General features: G+C 39.8%; 1 protein-coding gene across 1 annotated transcript; it reads left to right on the forward strand.

Moving 5' to 3' along the window:
* The first annotated feature begins 13446 nt into the window (after positions 1-13446).
* Positions 13447-15664, forward strand: LOC115777940 (zinc finger BED domain-containing protein 4-like). The gene is made up of 2 exons (XM_030725963.1): positions 13447-14941; positions 15080-15664. The coding sequence occupies exons 1-2, from the start codon at positions 13560-13562 to the stop codon at positions 15603-15605; spliced, it is 1908 nt and encodes a 635-aa protein (XP_030581823.1). The 5' UTR covers positions 13447-13559; the 3' UTR covers positions 15606-15664.
* Positions 15665-15773: the final 109 nt, after the last annotated feature.

Consider the following 15773-nt stretch of genomic DNA (forward strand, 5'->3'; position numbering starts at 1 on the left):
TTCTGTCTCTGAAGGTGATTCCAAATATTATATCTTCCCTTTTTAAGGGATGGGGTAGGGAAAGTTTTGTTGAGATCCAGTCCTGAAAGTTTTCCCAAAATGTTCCAGTATGCACACAATAGAAAAGGAGATGGTCTGTTGTTTCACCGTCATTGTCACAGAAGGTGCAGCTGTTTGTGTCCAAGTTGAATCTTTGTCTTAACAGTTCCCTGGATGGAAAAATGTTGTTGAGAATTTTAAAATGTACTTCTTTAGCTTTAGGACTTAACAGGTATTTAAGGTAAGCAGTTCTCCACTTATTAACCTCTCATTCAGGAAACAAATTTAAAATAGAGTTTCTGTTTGGTTGTGCAGGAAAAATAAGATTAGTCAGATGCAGACGCATCCGTTTGTTAGAGTTACTTTTGTCCAAAAGGTTTACTCCATAGATCTGAAGTGCAGGTAATTGAAAATTAGCTGTTTGAGTGCTTATATTTTGAACTAAATATTTGACTGCAGTAGGGACAGAGTTCAATACAGTGTTAAACTGAGTACGCGAGCAGTTCAAATTGTACAATAAGCAAAAATCTTCATAGGACAACCAACCTCCATTGTCATTTAGAAAATGTCTTATGGACCAAATACCTTTTTACATCCAGCGATCCAAAAACAGAGACTTGTTTCTATGTAGCACATATCTATTATTCCATATGGGAGTTTGGTGGGGAGTAAAATTGTGCGTGTACATAAGTTTCCAACATAACAACACCTGTTTGTGAAAAGAGGATAGCTTAACAGGGAGTCTGTTAACACCAAAGTCACAAAGTCCATGCCTCCAATTTTTTAAAATAAACCTTTGGGGAGACAATGCCAGATACTATTACCATTCATTAAAAAAGATTTCAACCAGTTTATTTTTAAAACCGCATTCAAACATTCAAAGTCAATGGCTTGCAAACCACCATCTTTAAAGTCTTTTACCATGTTTGCTTTCTTTAAGTAGTGGACTCGGTTTCTCCATATGAAGTTAAAGTTTAACTGATTTATAGCTTTAATGTATTTGTTGGGTATGGCCATAGAATATGCAGGATAAATACATCGAGCCAACGACTCCATTTTGGTCAAATAGGTTCTCCCGAACAGTGTCAGAACTCTTTGAAGCCATCTATTTACCTGAGATTTGCATTTCTGGATTTTATTTTCTATATTAACAGTTTCATTGAGTTTAGCATCTTTAGTAATTAGTATACCAAGATACTTCACTGAGGATTTAATAGAAATACCGTAAGCTTCTGTGAGATTAGAGTCATGAATTGCCATCAGTTCACATTTTTGTAAGTTCAGAGTTAGCCCTGATGCTTTTGAGAATGTATTAACTAATTCAAGTACTTTAGGGGTTTGGTCCAGTGTGACAGCCGTACCTGCTGTCACCCACATTGAAGCTGATTGGGGCTGGTAATTGGTTTATATTTTTATTCTTAAAGTGTATTTATATATTGTGTATGCTAGATTTTCAATTAATACTTTATTTAGCTTCATTCCTTAGTTGACTATTTGCAGTGCACACATTAAGTTAACTTTAGGTGTCAGTTTGCTATTTTGTGGGATTAATTTCTCTTTTGTTTGAGTTATCAGTTTCTATGGAGCTGCTGCTGGAGGACAACAAGAAGCTCCAGCTGCCCTTCTCCTTATATGGCTGGCATAAACTCCTTAGTGGGTTCTACCATCTGTTTGTAAGGGGAGGGGGGAATTTGTTTGTTAATTAAGTTTTGTTTGTTAGTTTGTGTTGGTTTGTTAGTTGTTTACCCCCTTCTGTTTGTCAGCAGTGGTCTGATCAGCCACTATTTAAGTTCCCCTTTTGTCTTGTTTGTGGGTTTTTTTTGTGTTCGAGTTCCTACCTGAGTTGAAGTTTGTTTGCTGACTTTTGTTCTGGGCCCAGTTTATAATTTTTTGGAGATAATTTTTGTAATAAATTAAGAACTTTTTTTTGAAACCATTCAGTGGGTTCCTGGATGGTTTGTGTAAATCCCTCACATCCAGATTCTTCAAAAAGATTGTGGTGTCGTCAGCTAGTTGACTGATTATAATTTGGTCATCAAAAACTTTCAGTTTAGGTATGTTTGACTGTTTTATGAAGAGAGCCATCACTTCCACAGCCAAGATAAAAAGGAAGGGAAATATTGCAGCCCTGTTTTACTCCCCTATTAATGGTGAAGTGTGGAGAAGTACCATGTGGAAGTGCAACTGAACTTAGTGGTGCCATTGTAAAAGCTTTCTACTATTCTGAGAAATTGGGCCCAAAACCAAACATGTGTAAAACTTTGAAAAGGAACTCTAACATATCAAAAGCTTTGTAGAAGTCCAGGAAAAGGATGAAACCTTTATCCTCAATCAAATCCCTATACTCAAGTAAATCCTGCACCAGTCTGATGTTATCGTGTATAGATCCTATGCACATGAACCCGGTTTGTGTTTCAGAGATAACATTTTTAAGACCTGTTTTTAATCTGTTTGTGAATATATATATCAATAATTTGTAGTCACATTTTAGGAGCGTGATCGGTCGGTAGTTGTCTAAAACCTTGCTGTCTCTTCCTGGTTTTGGTATAAGGGTGATGATACCCTGCTTCATACTGTGTGGAAGTGAGTTGTTGCATGTGATTTTTTTTAAGGACCTGAAAAAAATAAATTCTCTGAGACAATCCCAGAAATGTCTATAGAAATTGGCAGTGAGGCCATCAGGGCCAGGAGATTTATCAGGTTTCAAGCACATAATGACACTGTCTAGTTCTTCTATAGTGATATCTTTGTCACAGTATTCCTTAAAATCTTCAGTGATTTGAGGGATAAAGTCTTTGACTTGGCCTAACAGGAGGTCACAATCTTTCGTTGAAAATGAAGAGCAATAAAGGTTTTGATAAAAGCTGCTAATTTCTTTTGCAATTAGAGTTTGGTCTGTACACTCCTCATTGTTAATAAGGAGGGATTGTATGTGTTTTTTAACTTGTCGCCTTTTTCAAGTCTGCAGAAGTATGCACTGTTTTTTTCTCCTTCCTCAATCCATTTGGCTCTGGATCTGATGAATGCACCCCGGGCCTTCCTTTCATAGATGTTGTCTAGTTTAGATTGTAGGGTCAGAAGGTTATTTTTGTCTGCATCAGTTAATGTCTGTTTAACACATAATGAGTTCAAATCTTTTACTAACCTTACTTCTTCCAGGTCATTATTTTTTTTAAGGTTTTTGCTGAATGAGATGGAGTGAGCCCGTATCTTATATTTTAAGAATTCCCATTTTCTGGTGTAGGTCATTATTGAATCATCTAGCAGGATCTTTTCCACTAGATCTTTAATTTCCCTACAATAGAGATCATATTTTAAGAGATTTGCATTGAATTTCCAGTACCCTCTGTCTCAAATTCTCAGGAAGAGGAGTAATTGATAAATTAATGCTGCAATGATCCGTAAGAGGAGTTGGAGACATATTACAATCTGATGATAGTTTGAGAATATCATCTGTTCCTAACCAGAAATCTATTCTAGATCTGCTTGATGCATCTGATTTAAACCAAGAAAACTGTTTTTCGTTAAGATGTTTGTCTCTACATAAGTCAATAAGTCCTAAGTTGTTACGGAAATCAGACAAAGCACGATCTGGATGGGGGTTTGCGAATTTGTTTGGGTGTCTATCAAGCCCTTCATCCATAACCATATTCCAATCCCCACCTATTAAGACATAATTAGTAGGAAATCTTTGTTTAAGTTGTTCAACATTTACCTCAATAATTGCAAGAAGTTCCTTATTTTTTGAGATGTTACAGTAACCGTAAATACCTAGAATTATTAGTGAGTCCTTGATATGTAATACAGAGAGAGACCAATGGCCGTCACTGTCATGTTTTCTATATATTACTTTTCCTGGAAAGTTATTCAGTAATATAGCCACACCTGCTGATTTGGACGTACCATGCGAGTAAATTATCTGATCTCCCCATTGGCTTGACCAATATTTTTCATCAGAGTCTGTTGAATGGGTTTCTTGAAAAAGAATACAGTGTGGATTTTTGTTTCTACAGAACAGAAACATTGCCTTCCTTTTGACATTTTCTCTTAGGCCCCTTACATTTAGCGACATAAACTTAAGATTAGTTTTTAAAAAGAAAATGAAAAGAGTAAATAAATTCTAACTACACAAACCTAAAATTGAAACTTTTTGTTAAGATAAAATGAACTTAAGGCAAGCCCTTGAAACATCTAGGAAGGCCCTTTACCTTATAACAAGGAAAAATCTACCTTACATCCACAAACATCATTAAACTTAACTTAAATCTATTCCTTTTACATTCGAATGAAAACAGAAATCACCACTGGAGCGCAAGTAAGAGACCTGCTATGGCATGTGCAACTTAGGAATATGCAACAATAATAAAGTGCTTTTTTCTTTTTCTTTTTTAAACCATATAACCGGTGCAATAAGGATGCAATAAACAGAATAATTTGGTGTCTCAAAAGGGAGAAGAAGCTTTGATCACCTTGCCATCGATTACGGCAACATGACCTCTATAAAAGGCCACCTTACCCTGGGATCTGGCTTTTGTAATCTTAGGCCACAGTTCTTCTCGTGCCAGCCGGTCTTCCTTTATGAAATCCTGAGCAAAACGGAGACCTTGTTCTTTGGACACCGCTGAATCCTTTGTCACTTTCCAGATTGTGTCTCGATGGCGCCTCCTGGTGAACTGTAGGATAACTTGACGGGTTCCCACTCGGTGGATTGTGTCGATCACATCTTCTACCTGGTCTGCCCACTGCGGTAAGATTCTTGAAAGAAACTGTTCTGCCTTTTCCCTGAGATTTTCTCCTTCTTGCTCTTTGAGACCCGACAGCCTCAGGTTCCATCGACGCTTGTACCTTTCAGCCTCCAGAAGTTTTACTTTCAGAGCTGCATTTTCCTTATTCATTGTAGCAAACTTCTGTTCAAGGTTTTCCATAGTAGATTTACATTCAGCTATGCCAAATGTGTTCTTCTCCACTTGTAGTGTAATGCAGGTAAACATTTCTGTTTTCTTTCAGCTGTTTTCCAAAGTCATCAACCTTGCTATCCAGACTTTTAATGGCTTCTAAGACGGCAGCTAAAGAGACCTCAGTGGCTTGCTTTGTAGCAGGAGGAAGCTTAGTTGGAGTCGCATTCAGTTGTCGTCTTGTACCGGTGGCACTTTTTGATATCTCCATCGGTGTTTCAACATGAGCGGCAGCTGCATAGTTACGCATGTTTAGCTTAGTAGTGTTAGCAGTCATCAGAGTGGGGAAATCTTTCTCATTTATGACGGACATCTTTCAAAAACCTCTTATTTTCCCTTACTTTAGAACGTGGATGTTCGGCACTACCTTATGGGTGAAATGGTGCGCCAAGGGCCGGTCTATGAAACTTGCTGAGGGCTGCACGGCTGGAGCTCAGAATGACACGTGTGCCCACATCGCCATCTTGCCTGCGCCACCTTCCCAAAGTTTGACCTGCATCGATCCATCCACTTAGTCCCCTCCTCAGTAATACTGGTGTAAAGTTTGGAAGTATACTCATAGTTCATTTGATTTATAGAGCTGTTTACAGAGCCAACTATATACATATTTGCATTTATATTTAATGTTTACATGTTTTGGTATTTATATGCTTACAAGTTTGAATGTTTACATATGTGCTTTTCAATACAGTTATAATAATGTGATGAATCTACCTCTGTGGTTTTCCCACATTCACCTAAGTCTAGGAGTTTCTGGCTTCTGATTGGTTGTTAGAATCACACGGGGAATGAACAAGGAAGTTGTGTAAAAAGTGTGAAGAAGTAAAAAAAAAGGTATTGCTGAGAAATTTATCTGTCTCCATCTTGCTGGTTCTTTTAGCCCAGAGAGAACTAGTGCCATATAATGAACCCAGAGGTTACACTGCTAAACACTAAACTACTGTGAACACAATAAAAAACTGAGCTCACACTGCAATAACTTACTGGCAGAATGGGCGTTTACATTTTTCATTACAGAACTATATGAATCAGTTACATAAGTTATAGTTGAAGTGTATCACCACAATTCAGGTGAGGGGACACAGTGACTTTATCAGGCAGGCCTGGACCTCCGAGGCCTGTCCATAACGCCAGCGCTGGATGGAAGTGACTAACTCTGTCTGGATGCCTTTTTATTGAATGTCCAAGCCATTAAAGTGTAGCCAGGAAGTCCAGCAGAAGTTCATTCTCTCGGATTGGAGGTTGGAAATCCGGCCTGCCAGTTGGGTTATCCTCTGACTAGGTCAAAGACATTCAGAGCAGCCACATGGAGAGGTGAATGGCACTACTGGAGACAGGTGACAGTGCTGTGTCTCTGAAGAGGAATCCATCTGTGTTTCTGTGCCAGTAGTTACCAAAAGTAAACTCCACAAAACAAAAGATGACTAACAGGCACAATAAATCTTTATTGATAACAGAAACAAAATAAAACATATAGATAGCACACAAATGGCAGTTGATCAGAAATCATTACCAACATCCAAGGCAGTCAACACCCACAGAACTTTGGAATGTCCTTCTAGAAACCTCGAGAACTATTCCTGAAGATACTTAACGACATTACAAGAAAACTGCTGAAGAGAGTTGAGACTGTGTTACAGAATAAAAGTGGTCAGACCAGATATTGACTTTCAAGCTCGTTAGAATTGTACAAACTCATTTACACACACGTTTGCATTTTTTAATAAATCACTGTTCATATTTCACAGCAAACTATAAAGAAATGACAGGTGGCTCGAGGCTTTTGCACAGTTCTATGGGCAAAATAAAAATAGGTGACTGGCATAAGAAGGATCAATACTAATTAATATAGGGATTATGCAATACAATGCAAAAATCAATCAAATTAGGTATTTTCACAATGAAAGATGCTGAGCCTACAGTTAATGTATCAGAACTATTAGATTCAGTATAGTATAATAGCATAAACATATTGTAAGGAAATCAGCACGCAGGGAAAACTGAAAACTCAAAGTGTGACAGATCAGGTCTCCTCTTCATCCTCCTCTTCATTGTTCTTGTGGAAGATCTTTCCATCAGGCTGCTTCACCCATGCCAGCTGGAATTCACTGAGCCCATGCTCCATCAGTCTCTGACTTAACTGTGAAATGCATATTTATTATTCTCTCAGAAACCAGAGTGCATTTATTTTTTAACTGTTATCTAGCTGGAACAATTTCACAATCAGCTGTAAGAAAATGACAGAGGTGTTTATATTATGTGGACTAATAGCCAATAATAGCTGAGGCTAAGGTCGATGGTAATGGGGATCCTTATAAAACAAACAAGAAAACAGAATTTTTTTGTCTGTTTGTTTTTTGTTTTGTTTGTTTGCTTATTTGCTCTGAGCTTGGCTACCACCATAGTTTTGATTGCACCTGTTTAACCCTCTGATATTTAGTCCGGCTCATTTGTTTATGATGGTACTGTGTGGCTTCCCTTTCTCCTTCTTCAGAGACAGACCATTTGATGGATCCTTGTTCAGATTCTTCACTGTGCCCTTTGCAGGATGAAAACCATGATGCTCAGACATTTTAAATGTCTTTGAATTATTTTTAGTTAATATAGGCTTTATTATATTTTAATTTAAATCTTACACCAAATCCAAACTTTTTCAGAAACAAGATTTTAATTACCTTTGCCAAGATGCCTTTCTGCAGCTCCTCCATGTCCACAGAGGTGTCTGTTTTCTTCAGCACCAGCTTTAGCACTTTCTTATCCTTGGTAGCTGTTTTTGTGGGAAGAAATACAGAATGCTGTGTTACCCAAAAAATGAACTGTAGAATAAAAGATCGTATGAGAATTTATGTGAATGTTAAATAGTGTGCAAAGCCAAACACAAATCAGAGCTCACCAGTGTAACAGACGAAGTAAATGTAGTTGGTGCAACCACCGTTGTACCACTTCCCTGCATATATGTTGCCACAGGACCTTGTGTCTACATTGGATGGGTTATTGGGAGCCCAGTTAATGAATGAATATGCACTCCCATCTGACCACTTCCATGAATTTCTGTAGAGACCGATCCATGTGTGGGAATTGTTCAACAAGTTCTGGAGCTGTTCATTCTCAGATTGGTTCCTCACACTGACCAGGTCACTGTAGTACTTCCTGCAGTAGCTCTGAGCATCATCCCAGGTCTTATTCACATCCACAAAGATGAAGCTTGATGTGTCTGGAAATATTTGACAGATTTTTTATTAAGTGAATCTGCAAGAACATACATTGATCACTTTTTTGGCCTCTTGGTAACGGGGAAAAATGCTGTGGTAACTGACACAGACACATATACAGCCCCATCTATCTATCTATCTATCTATCTATCTATCTATCTATCTATCTATCTATCTATCTATCTATCTATCTATCTATCTATCTATCTATCTATCTATCTATCTATCTATCTATCTATCTATCTATCTATCTATCTATCTATCTATCGCAGTTGTATTTTGAATTTGTTACTGTTCTGATAGACACATCTGATGGTCCTTATCATGGGCAAATGAAGGCCAAGTCACATGATTGTTGTAGGATGGACGATTCCAAATTGGCAAACCAATGAGACGTCCATAGACTGTATATAAAAGATGAATGTTGGTACAGTGACATCACCCACTGTGAAACCTCAAATATTCTTGCTACCCCTGTCTTGGTGTTTTAACACCATAGGCTCATAGGCTAGTCAGCTTACCAACACCGTTGAGTGTGGTTGGTAAGCTGACTAGAACTCAGTATTAGCTATAAGGCTATGTATGCTGTATTCACAGACATTCAGAGATCATAAAGCCAGAGACGTATCGACATGAATATCAATAGTAATCAGAAAGGGAATATTTCTCCTTTTTTCATTACTTTGGTAGTAGCAGATGAATGGGTATGAAACATGACATGTCTGATCTGCCCATTCCCCATTCTGGAGCATTGCCACACATGCTTTATACAATCCTGGACCACCACTGGGTTGATTTACAGCCCACATTCTGAACTCAGCCTCTCCTTCACCATAGTAATTCTGGTATTCCAGAGACCACCTCCATGCTTCAGTGTCAGCTTGGAGTCCAATCCAAATATTGTAAAACCCCTTTGAAATGTTATTGACCATTGCCATGTCTTGGTCATTATGCACGATGGCCAGGTCAGTGTACTTATTCCTGCAGTAGTTTTTAGCGCTGGTCCAGTCTTTTGCGTTTAGCACAACTTTGTAGATTCGAGGAAAACAGACAGGTAGGAAGCACAGTCCTGTGATAAGAACAAAGATACTCACTTTGAAGTATTTAGTGGAAAGACAACACACAGTTTCTGGCTCCTCATACACTACTGAATGTGACACATATCATAGAGGAGTTAGATACAACTAAGGGGGGCTTGTATAATTAGGTTCAAGGATTTCATCTAAAACTTAATAAAAGTAAAGCTCCATTAAAAAAAAAGTAAGGTTCAGAGATTTGAGGAAATAAATGATTCCCACTGACCTGAGAGGACCATCATCAGAGCCACACTCTGTTTCATGATGCACTGCTACACGCTTTCCTTATGTTGGGTTTCTGTGGTTAGGAGATGTTTTCAGGTGTTAAGAACGAGATGCAATATCACAGATCCCAATCAATTAATATGAAACCTCAAATGAAATCCAGGAAACTCGGCCGTACACGTTATTTTATTTTATAAAAAAAAGGCTGATGTTGTTTTGGTAATATCTAGATGGGTGTTTAAATTATTAACTCATAAAGATTAAAGTAAATGACAAATAAATGATAATAAAAAACAATTCCCTCTGGATGGTAGTGGCATCAAATGGAAATATTAAGATTAAGCAAATCAGCATTCAACTCATTCTACAGTGTTTTATTTATTTTTTCATAATTAAAAATCTTTTATTATATTTATTATTGGATTAATTAATGCCAATCAAGAATGTCATAGACAAAGGTGAGCAATTAATTTTCCCAAGGATTAACATGAGAAACTGGGACTGCTGTGGAGGGCTGCACCAATAAGCTGAATTCAGTTCATTTTTTTCTCTTTATAAGATTATTGCTGCAGCTCTCCACAACAGCAATGTGGACAACTAGAAAGAAAGCAGGAACCAATGAAAGCTAATGTAAGCATCAGACTTCACTGAGGTGTAAACAGCATTAAATTAACATCATACACTCAGAAAGCGTGTTCACTGCAAAGTTCGACACTTGTAAAATCCTGTGTACAAAGTGTGGTTGATACAAAAAGATGATTTCTATCAACAACGACAGCACTGACATGTTAATAAATAATAACTATACATGCCATTAAAAAAATCTGCATATATATATTTTTATTACAATTGTGCTTACCTGAAACAAGTCAAATAAGTTCACTCCAGAATCTATCAAACAGCTGAAACAGATGCTTAAAACTTCTTGGGTTGTGTCTCATCATGCGTCCTTGTTTGGAGCTGTGTGTTCACGTTAGCATAAATCTTTTGTACAGGACAATGTAAAGGGGTGGATGATGAGCCAACTAGTTTGTGAATTGTATTTGAATAGTTTAAGCTTTCCTCCGGTCACTTTAGATGCCTGTCGCAGGAATTCAATGGTGCCAGTAAACAATGCTTAAAATAATGCAACACATTGAGAATATAAATATTGATAGGATCACATGCTGATGCTGTATTATTGATACATTGAGCGTGCGACTGGTATATATGTGTGTGCACGTGTACAGTTGGGCCTGGGCCTGTGGCTTACTGAGCCTTAGCCCCTGTGAGATGTGGGTGCCTGTGGGTCCCAGGGTGTGTGGCCGGATGTCTTGGTGTGGGTGTTGGCCTGCTCCCTTGGAGGTTGTGGCCTGGGGGTGGCTCGGGCGTCGGGGTGGGGGGGTGTCTGCTGCTGGGTGTTGGGCGGTTCTTGGGCGCCTGGGGCCTCAGGGCTGAATTCTCGGCTCGTGCTGGGGGGGCCGACCTGCGGGGAGGTGGGCTGCTCATTGCCTCCGGCTCTCTGGGGCTCTTGCCTTTTGACCGTGGGGGCTCTGTCTAGGGTCTACCTCCTTCCTCCTTTGGGGTGTGCTTGCAGATGTCATCAAGACCTTCTGGTAATGGCACGTATTGATGTGCCATCCTGGAGAAGTTGGACTACCTGTGCAGCCTCTGTAGGGTCCAGGAATGACCTCATGCTACCAGCAGTGACTCAGATGTAGAAAGTGATTGTATGAAAAAAGTTTCAGTCAGGTTTTAGATTGCATCACAGCACAGAGACGGCTCTTTTAAGAGTTTTTAACGATCTGCTTTTAACTGTGGACTCTGGTAGCCCCACAGTTTTAGTACTTCTAGATCTCTCAGCTGCTTTTGACACTGTGGACCACGAGATCCTTCTATCCCGCCTAGAACATGAAATTGGTATTAAAGGCACGGTTCTGACTTGGTTCAGATCATATCTTACTGACAGAAGTTTCTCTGTCCATCTAGGAGACTGTTTTTCTACTGCAGCAAAGCTTTCTTGTGGAGTGCCTCAAGGGTCCATTCTGGGCCCAATTCTTTTCTCATTGTATATGTTGCCTCTAGAGTCAATTTTTAGGAAACACAATATTTCTTTTCACTGTTTTGCTGATGACATCCAGGTGTATATGCCCGTCAAACTGAACAGCAGAGATCCATGGGAACCCCTGCTGAGCTGTCTAAGTGACATTAAGTCCTGGATGAGAAACAATTTCCTAAATCTTAATGAAAGCAAAACCGAGGTCATATGCTTTGGTAAATTTGACCCCTCAAGCTACTCCTCTGGCGCTCCGAGTCATTTGGCTCCTCACTGTCGTGATGCTGTGAAAAATCTGGGTGTCATTTTAGATAGCAATTTTAAAATGGAGAGGCAAATAAGTGATGTTACTAAAATCAGTTTTTACCAACTCAGAGTCATTGCCAAGGTAAAACCTTATCTCCCGCAGCAGGACCTGGAAAAAGTTATTCATGCTTTTATTACTTCCCGCCTGGACTACTGTAATTCCCTGTACTTTGGCATAGATCAATCATCTGTGCACCGCCTGCAGGTAGTCCAGAATGCGGCAGCTCGTCTTTTAACTGGTATAAAAAAGCATGAACACATTACCCCGGTCCTGTCATCCCTTCACTGGCTCCCTGTCCGTTTAAGAATCGATTTTAAGATTTTATTGCTTACTTTTAAAGCCTTAAACGGACTGGCACCTTTGTATCTGTCTGAGCTGCTTCACAGTCACACCCCTGTAAGAGCTTTGAGGTCATCTAACCAGCTGCTCTTGCAGAGGCCTAAAACCAGACTAAAACAGAGGTGATCGAGCTTTTGCAGCAGCAGCACCAAAGCTATGGAACGATCTACCTCTCCATATCCGCACAGCTCAGACGATACACACATTTAAATCTCTATTAAAAACACATTTCTTTTCCTTGGCATTTGGCTGCAGTGCTACCTCCTATTAGACGATTACTTTATGGTATTTTTATGGTATTTGTTTTAAATGTTTTTAGTTGTTTTATGTTATTTATTTGTCTTTTAATGTTTTTATTTATTTATGTATTTTTATTTTTATTTTTTTAATTTAGTATAGTCCTTGGGGTTATAGATCTTGTACAGCACTTTGGTCAATGTAGTTGTTTTAAATGTGCTTCATAAATAAACTTGACTTGACTTGACATGAATGTGTGTGAATGGGTAAGTGAGACATGTTGTATGAAGCACAGTGGAGAAAAACTAGTTCATATTTATATAACCTGATCTATAGTGAAGTGAGCCTTTAGTTGACATAAATTCAGTAGTATGTCTGTGTAGATTCTCAGTTATCCAGGTCATAGTAGTCTCTGGAGCTTGAAAAAGCCACCTCCAGGGGACTACGCCCACAGGGGTTTAAATACCTGGGTCTCTCCACCATTTGGTTGAGAACTGAAGAAGCCTTTCGGATGAGAGGTGAAACGTCTTCAAGAAACAAAAAGAAGTCCAGTCGCCTTTTTCAAGCTCCAGAGAAATTCAGTAGTAGCACTTTCAAAACAGAGTTCAGCTCAGCTCTGGAGTCAAAAACAGAGGTCATGTCTGTGCTTGCAAATGGGGATCTTAAGTGAGATTTGTTTATTTAAATAGTCACCTTGTAAAGAGAAAGGGATCTATTTTTCTAAACAAATTAACTTAGATTACTTAATTTTCTTACTTTCCCCAGGTACCTTATAACAAAAAAAGTTTGAATTCATATCAAACACACTGGCTACCGTAAGAATACATGACACTGTCCTCCTTAAAAAAAGACCTTGTATCAGTGGTGGCTGCTGTTGCATCCTAAGAATTGTCAGTGAATTTGTCTTTTACAGACATATAGCCATAAATAATATTTATCATGTGAGATGATTTGATTTTGTACATGTGTGTGTGTGTGTGTGTGTGTGTGTGTGCTAGGGTTTAAGCCCGGGATCCGGGATTCCCGGGAAATGCGATCAGAACCATTTCCCGTTTCCCGGGAAACGTAAGACGGGAAACCGGGAAAAAAGTCGCGCACGTCGATTTGTTGTCATACGGTAACATTGATGGGGTGATGAGTCAACAGTACTTACGGTATTGCGGTAACTCAGCAGAAGCGAGGCGCATACAGGCAATGATGTCTACGAACAGTTTTGTGTGGGGGCATTTTACAAAAATAGATAATGACAGCGCCAAATGTATGTTGTGTGACCGAGTCGTCAAATGTTCTGGTGGATCAACAAGCGGACTACGCAGACATTTAGAGTCCAAACATGACAAACACGAAGAAAGGCCATCATGTTCAAAACGTGCTAAAATGCTGGATGGCTACTTTAGCCGAGTTAGCAGCAAGTCTCTTGAAGAAATACTAGCGGAGATGGCAGCTTTTGATGGATTCTCCTTTAATAGTATGGCGAAATGTGAGTATCTGAGATCAGCACTCAAGAGGGATGGCTACACTCTCCCAAAGAATCCCACAGAAATCTCCAAGCAGGTTAGAGTGTTTGCGAACGAGGAGAAAATTAAACTGGCCGAAATGTTCCAAGACATGGTGAAGAAAGGGTTGCGTTTTTCGTTGACCATTGACGAATACACTTCTTCCCAACATAAGCGGTACATGAGCATAAATGTGCACGGTGCGCAAACTTACTGGAATTTAGGTGTCATACATGTCCGTGGAACAATGCCAGCAGAAAAAGTGAAAGCATTGGTTGACGATCAGCTTCAATGTTTCAAGCTTGACATGAACCAACACATTGTGTGCTGCACTACGGATGGAGCATCAGTGATGGTGAAGTTTGGGAGACTGGTGCTGCCGGAATTACAGCTGTGCTATGCCCACGCAGTTCACCTGGCTGTCACAGATGTGCTCTACCACCGTGCCACCTCTGATGGAGAGAGCAAAGCAAGTGAAGAAGAGGAGGAGAGCAGTGAAGACTCTGATGACGAGTTAGCTGTGTGCGAGGATGGGTATCGGTCAGTGAGAGAGGACATGTACAGGAGCGTGGAGCGAGTGCGTAAAATTGCGAGGCACTTCCACAAATCCCCAGTCAGCAACGACAAGCTGAGGGAATGTGTCAAACAAGACCAGGGGAAAGAGTTGGCACTCATCTTGGATTGTCGCACCAGATGGAACAGTTTGGCTGACATGCTGGACCGCTACATTGCACTACACAGACCAGTGACGAAGACCCTCGTTGATATCAACAATGCACTAATCATCACCAACGAAGAGCTTGCACTCATTCAGCAACTCAGCTCCTGCTTAAAGCCGGTGAAGATGGGAGTCGAATCGCTTTGTAACCGTGACACCACCCTCGTTAAAGCTGATGGGATTTTCATCTTCATGATTGACCAGTTGACAAAGCAGGACACCCCCCTGAGCCTTGAAATGAGGGATGCGATTGAGAGGAGATTCATGGAACGGAGACAGAAGAACTTGGTATCTTTGTATAGGTGAGCATTATTATTATTATTATTATTATAGTAGTAGTAGTAGTAGTAGTAGTAGTAGTAACGTAGCCTATTAATTTTGTGATCGGAGAATGAGGCCTTGGTCAATCCGCTCATTTTCATTACTATATTTTTTGGCAGGTACCTTCTGGATCCCGGTGTTCTAGTCGCACCAGCACCAAGGCCCACTGAGATTTTCACCATGCCATCAAGACAGATGCTGATACGGACGGCTAAGGGACTTGTGGAGCGTCTTTTCCTCGGCCGTTTCTCCGAAGAGAGCGCGAGCGAGGGTGATGCAGATGCCAGACCTACATCACCGACTGAAGACGTCTCAACTGAAGGGAACCTAGCATTGGATCTGCAGCAGGCCATTTCAATGACCACTACGCCGGCGTCAGATGAAATCAAAGAGGGTGACCTCATGAAAGTTCTGACCAAAGAGTTTTCTCTGTTCGAAGCTACAAACAGGAGACCGCCCCACCTGCAGCAGTTGTTTGATGCCCTGCATTCTGTTCAGGCTACATCCGTGGAGGCGGAGAGAGCATTTTCTATCTGCGGCCAATTTGTCACTAAACTCCGAAATCGCTTAAGCGCAGAATCTCTCGATGCTCTCTGCTTCTTAAAAGCACACTTTCAGAAAAAAAAGAAAGCTTCCGAATGTTAAAGTTAAGGAAATATTGACAGAAGGGTTCGTTTAATGCGAAAGCATTACTTTTCATTTCAGGCACGTTCAGCCTCCGTTTCAAGCGTTTTAATACACAGTTGTACTTCTTTCCTCTTTAATTTGTTGTTAATTTTATATTATTATATATTGTTATCTTGCATTATATAG

Source organism: Archocentrus centrarchus, unplaced genomic scaffold (genome assembly GCF_007364275.1).
Source record: "Archocentrus centrarchus isolate MPI-CPG fArcCen1 unplaced genomic scaffold, fArcCen1 scaffold_87_ctg1, whole genome shotgun sequence".
In the NCBI taxonomy this organism is placed as follows: Eukaryota; Metazoa; Chordata; class Actinopteri; order Cichliformes; family Cichlidae; genus Archocentrus; species Archocentrus centrarchus.